The 14693-nt window shown below is 35.1% G+C and overlaps 1 protein-coding gene across 1 annotated transcript in view; it reads left to right on the top strand.

Moving 5' to 3' along the window:
* LOC136038909 (protein lin-37 homolog) overlaps nt 1-14693 on the top strand; it is a 54387-nt gene that overhangs the window by 21993 nt on the left and 17701 nt on the right. Inside the window, exons 4-5 of the mRNA XM_065722390.1 lie at nt 3938-4082; nt 11545-11763. Of these exons, the coding sequence (XP_065578462.1) occupies nt 3938-4082; nt 11545-11763 (364 nt within the window). The remainder of the gene's footprint in view (nt 1-3937; nt 4083-11544; nt 11764-14693) is intronic.

Below are 14693 nucleotides of genomic sequence, written 5' to 3' on the forward strand. Positions count from 1 at the left end.
GAAACTTTAAGGAATAAATATCAATGTATGTAGGCCTATATTATACTGACAATCCACGCTCATGTTTTTTCAGTAAAGGACAAATTATATTCTGGTCTTGAGAAGGCATGGGGGTTGTCAGCGCTGCTCATGTTAATTTTTGTTCGTTTTTAGTTTGACTCGGTAGTTTATTTTAATATTTCTTCGTTTTGGGTTTCATTTATTTATTGATGGAAATATGTGGTAGTTTTATGCTTGGAAGATTATTTGACTTTATTTCTGCTTATTTTTTGTTTAATGGAGCTCTTTACTTTTCTTTGAAAAACTTGTTTTCTGGAAAGAGTTTTTTTTTAATTAATTTATGTTCGTTTTTATTGACGTAGTCTTTTTTTCGATTTTTTTTTAATGTTTATGGTTTTTTCTATAAGAATCCGCTGTTTGGGTAGCTATTTGTATTTTGGAGAAACTTTTTCACGAATGTTTAATCCTGACACAAAAATTGATGTTTAATTTAGTTTTATACGTCCTCAAGTTGATCTAAAAAATAAAACATAATACTATTCCCAAAAATCCTTTCTATGCTCTTTGACAACTTGGATACACTTTTACTGTTTTGATTTATTTAAATTATAAGAGCAGAAGTAGAAATAATGGTAGCCCCGAAAATTTCAACTTAAATACCCCCAGTCGTTCTTGATATATTGCTGATATGTCTTATTGGCAACCATACACACAGTGCCTTTTGATTCAATTTTAAAGCATAATGGCCGATTCCATAATTGCGGGAGTTGACATACCCAATATCCCTAGAGACATAGTTACTTTACCATTACACTATGCTGAACAAAATGACTGTCTAAAATTTTTTGACTTGATGTGTTTGGAAAAAAATGGGCTTGGGAGGAGGGCTGCTTTCCCTCCAATCTCTTTTGACTCTTAAAAATGACACTAGAACTTGTTGATTCATTTCAACGTTCGCCTAAATATTCCTTGAAAGCTTCTTCTTAATACTCTTAGCTTGCATAGCAGCAATATTTGTAGTACCATTTGTAGCAGTTAACGCATAGCATCTTTGGTTTCTTCGACATCCCCTTCAACACACGCTTAAAGTTTAAACTTAATATCTTGAACCGTTTCTGGAACATCTCTGATATGTCTTGACAAGTTGCGTGGGTGTAGTGTGTTCCGATTTAGTTCCAAGCAGTTTCAATATTTCCCAAATTTTTTGATGCACCGCCAAACACCATGAACCGTTTCTGGAGCATTTCTGATATGTCTTAATAAGCTGTGTGGGTGTAGTGTCTTCCGATTTAGTTCCAAGCAATTTCAATATTTCCCAAATTTTTTGCTTAATACTCTTAGTTTTAGTGGTAGCAGTAGAATTAATAGTAGTAGCCTTAGCTTTTGTGGCAATAGTAGTAGTAGAAGTAGTAAGAATAGCGTAGTAATAGTATGAGTAGAAGCATTAGCAATAGGGTGTAAATATTTTCTTTTGGTTATTTCAACATCTCCCATATCAAGCCCTGTTAGTTTCAACTTCGCACATCAAGCATTCCTAAGATGTGATGTTATGCCCTTTTGACAACCTGCATACAGACGGCGTGTTGTGACTAAGGTAAAAAAATCCTTGACACCTTCATACTCTTAAGCACAGTGTAATGGTAGTTATAGTAGTAGTATTTGTATTACTAGTAGTAGTATTAATAGTAATAGTGACAGTACTAGAAGCTGCATCAGAATTAACGTATTGCCTTTACAAGTAGTTGCAATAGAAGTAGTAGTAGTTGCAATAAATTTAGCAGTGATAGAAGTATTAGTAGTAGCGTGCACATTTTGCCTTTGAGTCAGATGATTTTCCCTTTTAGCATTCTCTGAAAATTCCAACCTATTAACCAAATCAATTCTTGAGATACGTTCTTTTGACAGTGTGCATGCACATATCGTATTTTGATTTAGTTCAAATTTTCCATCAATATTGTAAATGGAGTATTGTGGTAGTAGTAATTGGGGTAGTAGTAGTAGCAGTTGTAGTAGTAGTGGGAGCATGCAAATATTCCCTTTTTTATCATCTCCCTTATCATTTCCTGAAAGTTCCAAACTAATGTACCCAGTCATTCATGAATTACGCCCTTTTGACAATCCGTATACACAACGAGTTTTGATTTAGTTCACACTCCCTTCAACGTACTCTGAAAGGCTCACCTGAATTTCCATCGTAATTTTGGAAGTAAATTTCAAACATGCACACGTTTCTCAATAACATATACTATATGTAAATAATGAACGGATTTCCTAACTTACAGGCCTTAACCTTAGGACTGTGGGGAGATTGGCATCCCCAAAGACATTATTGCTGGACCTTTCAACAATGCTGAACAAAATAGTTCTCTTAAAATTTTGATCGGACGTGTTTTGGTAAATGATAGGCTTGTTGGGAAGGGGATGGTTGCTCTCCATTTACTTTTGACCCTAAAAGAGGGCACTAGATCTTCCGACTTCCAACCAAATGAGCCCCATCCGATCCAGAGTCTGTACGACTATCTGTTCCATGAAAATCTTATGTGCCAGTGGCATAACTTAAAACCCTTGCCCCTGGGTTCTGGAGGGCTGTGTCCACCCTGAAGGCGTTGTTATATGCTCTTTGGACTATTGTGGACCAAATGGCTATCTCACGATTTTGATCAGATGGGCTTAGGGAAAAGAGGGTTTCAGGGAGGGGGGGCGGCCTAGTTGCCCTCCATCACTTTTGACTCTTAAAAGGGAACTAGAACTTTAAATTTACAATCAAATAAACCTCCTCTGAAGTTCACACAACTACGACTTCTATAAATAGCTTAAATACCCCCGGGCCATAACTTACAACTCTTGCCCACATATTCCGGGGGGTTGTGTTAACCCCCAAAGGCCTTGTAATGTGATCTCTGGACTGTTTTTGAAGAAATAGCTATCTTAAGGTTTCTATTGGATGCCTTTGGGGGAAATAGACCGTAAGGGGAGGGGTGCTAGTTGCCCTCCGATCAATTTGACTCTTAAAACTGACACTAGAACTTCTGAAAGACATAATTACTGGACCTTTCAACTACGCTGAACAAAATGTCTATCTCAAAATTTTTATTGGATGTATCCGGGGAAATGATGGGCGTGGGGGGGGAGGGCCTTTCGACTATTAAAAAAGGCACTAGGTGTTGCAATTTTCTATCGAATGATCCCCTTTCGAAGTTTCTGCAACTTCTATACGAAGTGCCCTGGTCTAAAACCAGAAAAAGGAGGGGGAGATGCTCTCTGATCCCTTTGACTCTTAAAAAGGGCACTAGAACTTCTTATTTCCAGTCCAATGAGTCCCCTTTGAAGTTTATATGACTACCCTTTTTATAAAAGCCTTTTATGCCCCCGCTAAAAAAAAAACTACGCTAAAAAATGGCTATCTCAAAATTTTGATTGGATGTGTTTGGGAAATGATGGGTGTGACGTGGGATGGCTCGTTGACCTCCAATCACTTTTTACTATTAAAAAGGGACTTAGCCCTTTCAGTTTCCCATCGAATGAGCCCTTTTTGAATTTTTTTCTGTACGTGGTGCCTTGGTCTAAAAAAAAATATTTTACTCATATCGCTGTTTACTTAGGCTGTGCTATTACGCTGCATGTGATTCTTTTACATCGCCTTGTCCTTTTGGCAGTCTTAAGTTTCAGCCTTAAAACTGATAATTTTCAGCCCACAATCAAAGAAAACAGAAAATTAGTTTTTTTTTTCTGTTGATAAAAATACCAGCTGCTAGAGTTGTTAATTAATAAAGGGCTTGTTTTTAAAATTTGCTGCTTAAAATTCTCCAGGGGGTGACAGTTTCGGGTCCCTTTCTCTATTTTTCCCTCTATTGCCTGTATATCGCTGTTTTAGCACAGCCCGATCCATATGTTTTTTTTATACTTTTGTAAATGTAAAAAAATCTCGCTTTTTTAGATCATCAAGTGAAAGAAATAAATAGAGCCAGAGGTCATTTTCAAAATCTTCTTGAAAGATCAGATTCATCAGGTTCTGATGATGACATGCTGAATGATGAACCACCAGAGATATTTGATCAGGATTTTGAAGAGCAGTTTAAAAGGTTTGCATTATAAAAAAAAATCTGCTTTGTTTAATTTTAGTACAAATATTTTTTTCTATTTAATTGTCATTTATATTTTCCAGTCCCCTCTACCCTAAATCGATAGGAAAAAGTATATGTTAATGTGTATGTATAGCTTCATTACTCATCTTGATGTATAGAAACATAACTGAAGAATTAGAAAAAACGAAACGATGAAAGAAGAAACTTTACTCAGCTCTTAAACGACGTGACTAAGTTAACAAAGAGCATTCACTTTGAATTGAAATTAAATTTTGATATGTTGGTACGTCTCATTTTTCTTCAAAAAGTACCAAGGGGGGTGTCAACCACCCATTTAATCGACAAGGCTGTGTTATTAGTCTGGGGAAATCCAAGAAGATATTAAAAAAAAATACAAAAAAACACTTCCTATTTCCTGCAATATCAATTGGTTAATGGTCCAGAATGGGGAAAAAGCTAGCAAACGAAAAGCATGTAGACGCTAAGAGAGATGCTATATATGTATATAAATATACATGCTATAGATGTATATAAATATAGATGCTAATATACGGTGGCTAGACTTGAACTTCGTAGTGAGTAATATACGAAAAGCATATAGATGCAAACGAAAAGCATATAGATGCCAAGATATGAGCTTATATACAGACGCTATAGATGTAGATGCTATAGATATATATATATAAATATAGATGCTATAGATGTAGAAGCTATAGAAGTATATAAATGTAGATGCTATAGATATATATATATAAATATAGATACTATAGATGTAGATGCTATAGATGTATATAAATGTAGATGCTAAGATACGGTGGCTAGACTTGAATTTCATAATGAGTAATATACTCAATATAATACTCATATGAAATCGAACATGGGCGTGAGCGGAAAATCCGCAGAAACAGCTAAGGGTCGTGGCTCACTCATCACTTTTCTTTCTTAGACGAAAATGTAAATTTCAGCTGAATGAAATGTGTCCGTAAGAAATATATATTAATCAAACATTATTCGGCATTAACTTTAGATACAATAATAGAAACCTCGAAACTTAGCATCTATATATAGCATCTTAGCATCTATATGCTTTTCGTTTGCATCTATATGCTTTTCGTATATTACTCGCTATGAAGTTCAAGTCTAGCCACCGTATCTTAACATCTATAGCATCTGTATTTATATACATCTATGTTTATATAAGTCTACTAGCTGTTGGGGTGGCGCTTTGCGCCACCCCAACACCTGCGTCCCCCCCAAGCCTCCCCCCCCCGCGCCCGTAAGTCGTTACGCGCCATTGTAGCTGTGTCCGTGTCCCACCTGTGAATATAGATGGATATATATATATATATATATATATATATATATATATATATATATATATATATATATATATATATATATATATATATATATATATATATATATATATATATATATATATATATATATATATATATATATATATATATATATATATATATATATATATATATATATATATATATATATATATATATATATATATATATATATATATATATATATATATATATATATATATATATATATATATATATATATATATATATATATATGTTTTTAACTACGTAAAACTTGCGAATATACAACATTCTTCGATGTCCCATTGTCTGTGCATATAAATAGATTGTCAGGTTTACCGACTCTTGAACATGCAACATAAAATTGTCCATGGGAAAAACAATCCGAATTCAGATCTATAACTCATTATTCTAATGATTGCCCTTGAGCTGTGTTGATGGTGATTGCTAATCGAACATTCCCTGTGTCCCCGTCGTCATTTATATATCCCCCTGTGCCCCCAGCGTCCAGTCTGTAATTTCTCTTTGAGCGTCCCGGTCGTCATTTATATTCCCTGTGTCCCGGTTTTTAGTTTTCTTTTTCTCCTTCATTTTTCAGTTTTTTCCCTTTTTTTTCAGTTTTTATTTTTTTTTAGTTTTTTGGGTTTTTTTCTTTTTAGTTTTTTTGTAGTTTTTACCTTTTTTTTAGTTTTTTTTTCTTTTTTAGTTTTTAGTTTTTTACCTTTTTTTAGTTTTTTTAGTTTTTTAGCTTTTTTAGTTTTTTTAGTATTTACTTTTTAGTTTTTTTTTGTAGTTTTTACCTTTTTTAGTTTTTTGTTTCTTCTTTTGTATTAATGCTAAAGCCAAGGTTCGAACCTGGTACCTCTCGGACCTAGAACCTGGAACATAACGCTTTACCAACTCAGCTACTTCGGCTTGAATAGATTCGTTTTTGAATCGGTATATGATGAAATAATTCAGACGTCATATGCGGACAGACAGACAGACACACAAACAAACAACTTATTTTTATATATATAGATAGCATCTATATATAGCTTATATCTTAGCATCTATATGCTTTTCGTTTGCATCTATATGCTTTTCGTATATTACTCACTACGAAGTTCAAGTCTAGCCACCGTATCTTAGCATCTATATTTATATACATCTATAGCATATACATCTATAGCATCTATATTTATATACATCTATAGCATCTATATGCTTTTTGTTTGCTAGCTCTTTCCCCATTCTGGACCATTTACCAATTGATATTGCAGGAAATAGGAAGTGTTTTTTTATTTTCTTGGATTGCCCCAGACTAATAACACCACCTTGTCGATTAAATGGGTGGTTGATACCCCCTCGGTACTTTACATTTACTTTACATTTTTACATTACTTCGAAACAAAGAAGCTTCGATTATTTATTGATTATTTATTTTTAATTGGCTACCAATACGGCTTTGCACGTTCATCGTCTCTATCATTCAATTCTGACTCCTGAGTCTGAATTTACCTTCCCGATACCACGAAATGCAATAACACGACGGACAATATAATGTAAGATAGATGCTATAGATGTAGATGCTATGGACGTATATAAATATAGATAGATAGATAAGTGTATTTCAAAAGCCTAAGGGCCATATACACACAACAATATAAATAAATAACACACAAGCAAGAACATTAAACAACAGTACAAATTACAAGCACGCACAGAAACAGAATACAGCGCGAAAATATCTAAACTAACGACAAAATAAGTTAATCATAAAAACGTTTCTTCTTACTAAGGATTAACGGACTTTTCCCCTTTATTAATAGTATTTTCACTCTTAACAACCTATTCTAAAAATATTGCCAAGGACCCCCACGCTTAATTGGTCGTCCCATAAATCTTCCGCTTTCCCGATTGAAAGAGAGAGAAAAAAAAGAAGAGAAAAAGAAATTCTTGTGTTTTATATCATATAACGGGAAAGAGAGAGCACTTCCAATCTTAATGGGAAAAAGTTGACTCTCAACTAGGATTCAACGGAGGAAATTTAGTGCAATTCTATTCCGGGAACGTGGAGAGAAGAAAGGATTTGCTTAGGAAATTCTCCAGATCTAGGCCTCAAATTATTAAGACTCGCTGTCTTTGTGACTTATAATAATAATTCATATTGTGTCTTATAATAATAATTAATAATCAATTATTCCAGAAAAAAAAAGCCCGTGGGCCATAGGAAAATTACATAATACACAAACAACAAATTCACTACATTAAATTAAAACTATTCAAAGAAAACGCTCCCGATGCACCGCTGCAATCCTGACAAACCTTGCTATCCTTTTGATACTCAGGAAATTTGTATCATTCATTCTATCTACCATCCATATCTCATTCAATTTTTCTTTTCCATACATCTCACGCCTCCAATCATTCAATTCGACACATTCACACACAAAATGTATTAAACTTTCATCCTGAGATCCGCACATAGGACAAGCAATAGATACTACCTTCTCCCCTTTTCTCCCTTGATACTTTCTTTTCTCCCCAATCAAAAATCCATTTCCCCTCCAATCCAAATACGCCTTCAAATCCTCTCTACTTAACCCAACCTTCCAAAATACCTCCTCCCCCCAGCTCCTCTTTATCTGTTTATAAAATTTTAACGACCCTGAACGATCCAGGCTTGCCCACCATATCTGTATTTCTTGATTCTTCAATCTCTCTTGTACCTCCCTTATTACTATTTCCTCCATACCCATAATCCCCTTTCCTTCATTCCACCATTCTCCTAATCCACACTTGTCTAAGATGTCCTTAATCTCCGCCGGCCACCCTGTTTTACTATTCTGTCTCAACGCCTCTAAGTATGCTGCCTTTGCTACCGTAACTCTCTGCATACCCAGTATCCTAACCCAATATCTCACCATGGTCACTAGCCTCATAGATCGCAGCGATACTAGCCCTAAATCCCCCTGGATTACCAAATTACTAAACGAATCCCATAGTCCTAACATCCTCTTATAATATCTCATCATAACCACCTCAAGTTTTGGACCTTTCCGATAGCCCCAGATCTCTGCTCCATAATGCATCGCCGGTACTATCTTACTTGTCCAAATCCTCTTATGTACTCTAATATCTCTCACCCGTCTAAGACTACTCCTCGCTATTTCACCGCTAATATACCTCCCCCTTGCATTCGCTAGATCCAGATGCCCACTGAATTTCCCATTACTAGTAAACTTTACCCCAAGATAAACAAATTCATTATTCACTGGTATAGTTTCACCTTTAAAGGAAAAATTCACATCTTCACTTTCCATGGCTTTACGACCAAATACCATCACCACTGACTTCGATGTGTTCCGGATTAACTTCTTCTCTTCCAAATAAACCTCCGTAATCTCTAATAATTGTTGCAGTTTCTCCTTTGTTTCAGCCAGTAATACGATGTCGTCAGCAAATAGTAGTAAGCACAGTTTAAGCAAATCTATCGATAACATTGGTGCATTATTCTTAGCGAAAAATTCATTGGCATCATTTAAATAGAGGCTAAACAATTTTGGTGACAGCACACATCCCTGCTTTAGTCCCAATAAAGATTGCACCGGAGTTGAGCACTTTCCCGCGACTTTCACTACTAACTTCACGTATTTATACATTTCGCACAGCAACAATACGAAATAGTGAGGTAGTCCTAAAGATAACAGGTTTAACATTAACAGGTTCCTATCGACATTATCATATGCTCCTTTCAGGTCTAAAAACGCTGCATATAACCTCCCCCCTTTTCCTTTCCTATACTTCTCTACCATAATTCTCAAAGTAAAAATATGATCTACTGCACTATGATTTTTTCTAAACCCTACCTGAAAAGGGGATAGCAGTTCCTTTACCTCCAACCACTTCCCTAATCTTGAGTCTATAACCTTGCAGAAAATCTTACTCATCACATTTCCTAAACTAATTATTCTATAATTACTATGATCCTGTCTGTTACCTTTTTTGAAAATTGGTATTCCTACTGACACATTCCACTGGTCAGGCCATTTCCTATTTTCAGTCACAAAACTGAAAACTGCTGCTAAAACTGGTACTAGAACTGTTTTCCCCATTTTCCAAATCTTTGCTGGTATTCCATCCACCCCCGGCGCCGAAGATCCCTTCATTCCTTTTAGGCTTGCACAAACTTCCTCTACCTTAATCGGTTCTAATAGACTATAATCCTCTTGTCTTAAGGGGAAACCATTCTGCTCTCGTAGCTCCTCTACTAAACTCCCTATACCGTCTTCATATTGCTCCCTTTTGCTAGTGTCCTGCTCCAGGTATGTTTTCCACGACTCAGCTGGAGGTATGAGTTTGTCGTTGGCCTTGAATTCCCGCCTTACTTCACTCCAAAACTGTTTTGGGTCTTTTGACAAGTATTCCTCGCTGATCTTTATAGCCCTAATCTCTTCTACTTGTTTTTTTCTCATTTTTAATAACCTCTTGTAGATTTTTCTCTCTGTTCGGTACTCCGATAAGTGTTTATTCATTTCCTGGTCATTTAGTGCTCCTTTCACTTTCCTGAGAAGTTGAATAAGGTTTACTTTCAGCCTCCGACAATCCTCATCAAAGAATTCGTTTGTATTTCTAAGCATCAATAGATGCTATAGATACTAAGATACGGTGACTAGATTTGAACTTCATAGTGAGTAGTATACTATAAGCTCTCCAAGTTTTATTCATGAAGAAAATTTTTCAGCAATATTTGACATTTACGCATATTTTTTGGTATTGTTTGTCTGTTTCTTCGTCAAAAAGATGTTTATTAAGGTAATTATTTATTTAATAAAAGTGTTTCTCAAGTGCTATGCGCCCAAATTCAAGCGTACGTCAAAAATGTCATAAAACTAAAGAAAAGTCATTAAAGGACGGGGGATTTCTAACATCTATACAAATCATTTGGGGGGAAAATGAAAAAAAATCGTTGGAGTCTATAGATGCTGAAATACGTATTTTAAAATTACCAAACAAAATTGTGTATTATTTTAATGGCGTGTGTGCTGATTAGCCAATGAAAACATACCAGAAAGCAATTTTTTCGTTAAAATGAGATAAAATATGATTTTTCTGCAGTCTTGACTTCCTGGGAAAATTCTTGATTTTTATTCCCGGGTTTTAAAATACCGAGTTCGAGTGTCCTAGAGAATCATTTTGTGTTTATGTTCTGTATGGAAAGGCTTACTGGTCTTGTATAAAACGACACCGTTCTGGCATATTATGAAAATCCGTAGAATTAATATAATTGCGGAAAAAAAATGTATTTCAGCTGAGTGAAATGTGTCCATAAGAAATATATATTAATCAAAAATTATTCGGTATTAACTTTAGATACAATAATAGAAACTTCGAATTAAAAATTCTTAATGTTAATAACACCCTGTTTTTATTGTTCCTAATCAAAACTTAAACCTATTGCTAACACTGCAATCAAACTTGTGGTAAATACAGCCAAGAAATAGAGACAGCTCTCCCCTTTGTCGGCCTTCCGCTGTGACGAGCTCTTAATAGAAGTATGTACGCCTTTGTAGTACAGGTTTTGTCACTACAATATTGTAGTGACACTGCCTGACCTGCCTGAGGCTGAGACTCTGTACATTAGTGACTTCATACCAAATCGTCCAAAGCTCCCACGTGGCTACCTCCCAGGAAACTTCTAAACTTTGATTCCCCTCCTAGTTTTCGAAAAATACTTTTTTTTTTATATTTCATTGAGAAATATAATTTTTTGATATTTTCATTGGAAGAAAACGAAATCATCCCTCCTATAAAATACACTCCCCCTCACCCGAACAGTTTTTTGAATTGGCGCCACTGACCTAATGTCTATGTATCTGCAATACTTGGCGCCCTGTAATTTCTCATATTTTTTGTACCATTTGTTCGTGCTTGCGTTTCCTCCGAATACCCCCTTTCTGAAATACTCGTTAATTTCTCTGTAGACTTCTAGAGACGCTTTGATTTATATTTTCTGGTCTGTTTTTTTTTACAGGGTCCTAGTAAAGAAAAGTTAAGGTAAGTTTTTCTTTGTTTGATCTAGCACAGTTAAAAGCTAACTTTGTTTTTATTTCACTTCCAATATCATTTCATTTCAGGGAGACGAGTGACTGGAAGCTGATAAAGGATATACCCAAGCAATCAACGAAAAAGAAAGAACAAGCGACTGACTACGAATTTAACGATCATCGTTCATATGTGCTTAAGCTGTACGACCGAAGTGTTGATCTTGGCCTTTTTTCTCCAGAGTCCCCTCTCTATTCGGTATGTCGGGCTTGGATTAAGAATGACCCCAATAACCTGGACATCAAGGGAAAGTATGAATAATCCTTTATTTCACCTTTTCTGTTTTTTTATATGTGGTCTTTTAGTTTTTCACTTTCCTTTTTTATATCTGTATAAGTTGTATATATTTATATTTTTTATGTTATCACTTTATTTATTTTTTCTTGTTTTTTTTTGTCTTTTATTATATATTTTGTGGGGCAAACAAAAGGAATTGACTGCAAATCTATGCTAGCTCTTTCAAAATAATTTAGCGACAAATTTAAAATGTGCTATAGGTATAATTTGGATGGATAATAATAAAGCTGAAATGTCCAGTCACTTTTTTATTTTACAAGTTGTTTCTAAATTTAATTAAACCCTAATACTATCTTAGAGATTATTCATACGTTCTCAGATTCCTTGGTGAAAGTTATAAATGACTGGAAAAGGTAAACAAGCTAACATGTAGCTAGAGAATCGGTTGTCGGTAACAATTGAGGATTCACCGATTATTTTTATTCATCCTTTGACGTGCTTCCTTTGAAAAAAAATTCTGCGATTGAGGTAGGAAGTGAGGTTAGTTTCTTGTTCGACGTGAAGTCAGGAGCTAAGAAGAGTTGTGTGATGCTCCCATTTTTAAGCAGTATTTTGGAGCACTTTGTTTTAAGGGACACGACAAAAACTATGGAAGAACCTACTTTCAAATGTGAAGATAATGCTTTTTTAGGGTTAAATGTTGCAAAGAGCTGGAGTTGTTAGCGATATGAATGTTAGCGATATGAATTATCGATATGATAGAAGATATTTTTTGATTTTTCCAACAGATGTTTCTGAAAAAAGGAAACATCTTCTTTGTGTCTTTTTGACATTAATTGTGAGAAAATTATTACTTAAAAGAATAAAAAAAAAATTATTATAGTAATATTTTCCATAGTTTTTGTTGTGTCTCTTAAAAGTCTAAGAAATCGAAGAACGGGCACACATTTCCACTTGAAGCCTATCTTTTATTTAGGAAGTAATTATAGGCCTCATAAAAGCAACCATCTTGAATCATTCCTAACATTCTTTCTCGCTGCGATGTTCCTTTTGTATTTCTGGATATTTCGTGTTTCAGTATTGTTCAAACCATTGAAGTTGTCATTGCATTCATCAGTTCCCAAGCTTGACTCCCTGATCTTTAGTCATTATACTATTAAATAGAATGGTTCATGCCCCAGGATGTATATGCTAAAAAACTGAAGCTGGTATCGCATCCTTTGATGTTTGATATGTCATATTCTTTATATTGTATCGATTAGTGACTCTTCTTGACTATTAAGGTCCTTGCGTCGCTTGTATCATATTCAGGCTTGCTTGACGATTGGATTTTCAATGTCATGCCAAAATGTGAACCGGAAACTGAAATCGCCTCAGCTGTTTTTGTGCCATCCTAACAACAAATTGTCGCTAACATGTTTCTGACAGTCTCGTTTTCACTAGACAAGAAAAATTGTTTGTTAGCGTTGTTAGCAAATTTCTCTAACAGATTACATCGTTGTTGGAAAAATTGTACTTTCAAAGCAGTATGACTAGCTATTATAATGTGTAAAAGCAATCATTTGCTGAGGAGGCCATGAACGACCTTACCCACATGAACCAAGTCTTGACTTTACCCATTCATCCGAATACGTAGAACAAGCAGTCTCGTGAAAACGGAATTATCAGAAAATAACATCAAATTATCAGAAAATGTTTAAAAAAACATTGACTTGCAATATTCCAAATATCTTCATAGATAGACTAGCCTAGTAGCCTATGCAGAATTGTTTTCCAAGCTTGTATTTTTTTTTAATTTCCCGTTAAATTATTAGTTGTTATGTTTCTTCCCTGTGTGTTGTTTTATATGCGATGACTAAGGCTGGAGGTGTCATAAAGAGGGTGATGAAACTGTTGAAGAAGATGGGCCTCTCCTAAGGCAGTGTGATGACTAAGGATGGAGGTTGTAAGGTAGAATGGAAAGTAAGAAAACAAAAGCGCCAGTAGGCTTTCGCTCATCTTAGGAGTGTATGAGAAATGTAAAGCATCCAAGTTATACCACCACTAACCTCTGGTTCCCACTGCTGTGATTTCACGCAAAACCCTGCGACATGCGACAAATGACACAAATCGTGCGACAACGGCGAAAACCATCCGTTTTGCTGCAATGTCGGATGCGTTTAATAATTTCAACTCATACGACCAATCGCATGCATTGTTTGGATTAAAAAATGAAAATTATAAAAAAAAAAAAAAATCAGTTTGAGAACCTGATTTTAATTCTTCTAGAGTTTGTCGCAGTGACGCAAAAGTCTGCGTTTCTTTGTGAACCTTTATCCATTCTGTCGTACGTCTGTTCCACCAGAAGAAAATCTTGTCGGGATTGACGCAGCAGTGGGAACCTGGGGTAAGGATATTTTAAGGAATAGTAATGAATAAAGGTAATTACTGCGTGGAAGCATGGAAAGTGAAGGAAGCTACGTTTCTTTTATAGAAGTTGTTGGGTGTTGTTGGCACTCTTTGTGTTGTACTACAGGAACGAACCTTTTTAGAAAACAGGTTTTTAAGGATAAAGCCTAGTGATGAAGTGCAAAAAGTAAATCTTTGTAAGCGAAATAATTCAACCCTAATCAGTTTATATCAAACAGTTCGCGGTAACGAACTGTAGTAAGGAGCGACCCGGCTCAATAGAAACCGAAGCTCTAAAAAAATGGAATTTTGATACCAATAGTTACATCAAAAGAATGGCATTTTAATGCTGATTTTAAATACATAAGTTTCATCAAGATCAGTCATACCCATCAAAAGTTACGAGCCTGAGAAAATTTTCCTCATTTTAGAAAATAGGGAGAAACACCCCCTAAAAGTCATACAATCTTAAAGAAAATCACACCGTCAGCTTCAGCGTATCAGAGAACCTTGTTGTAGAAGTTTCAAGCTCCTATCTACAAAAATGTGGAATTTC

The sequence above is a fragment of the Artemia franciscana genome, chromosome 18 (assembly GCF_032884065.1).
Source record: "Artemia franciscana chromosome 18, ASM3288406v1, whole genome shotgun sequence".
In the NCBI taxonomy this organism is placed as follows: domain Eukaryota; kingdom Metazoa; phylum Arthropoda; class Branchiopoda; order Anostraca; family Artemiidae; genus Artemia; species Artemia franciscana.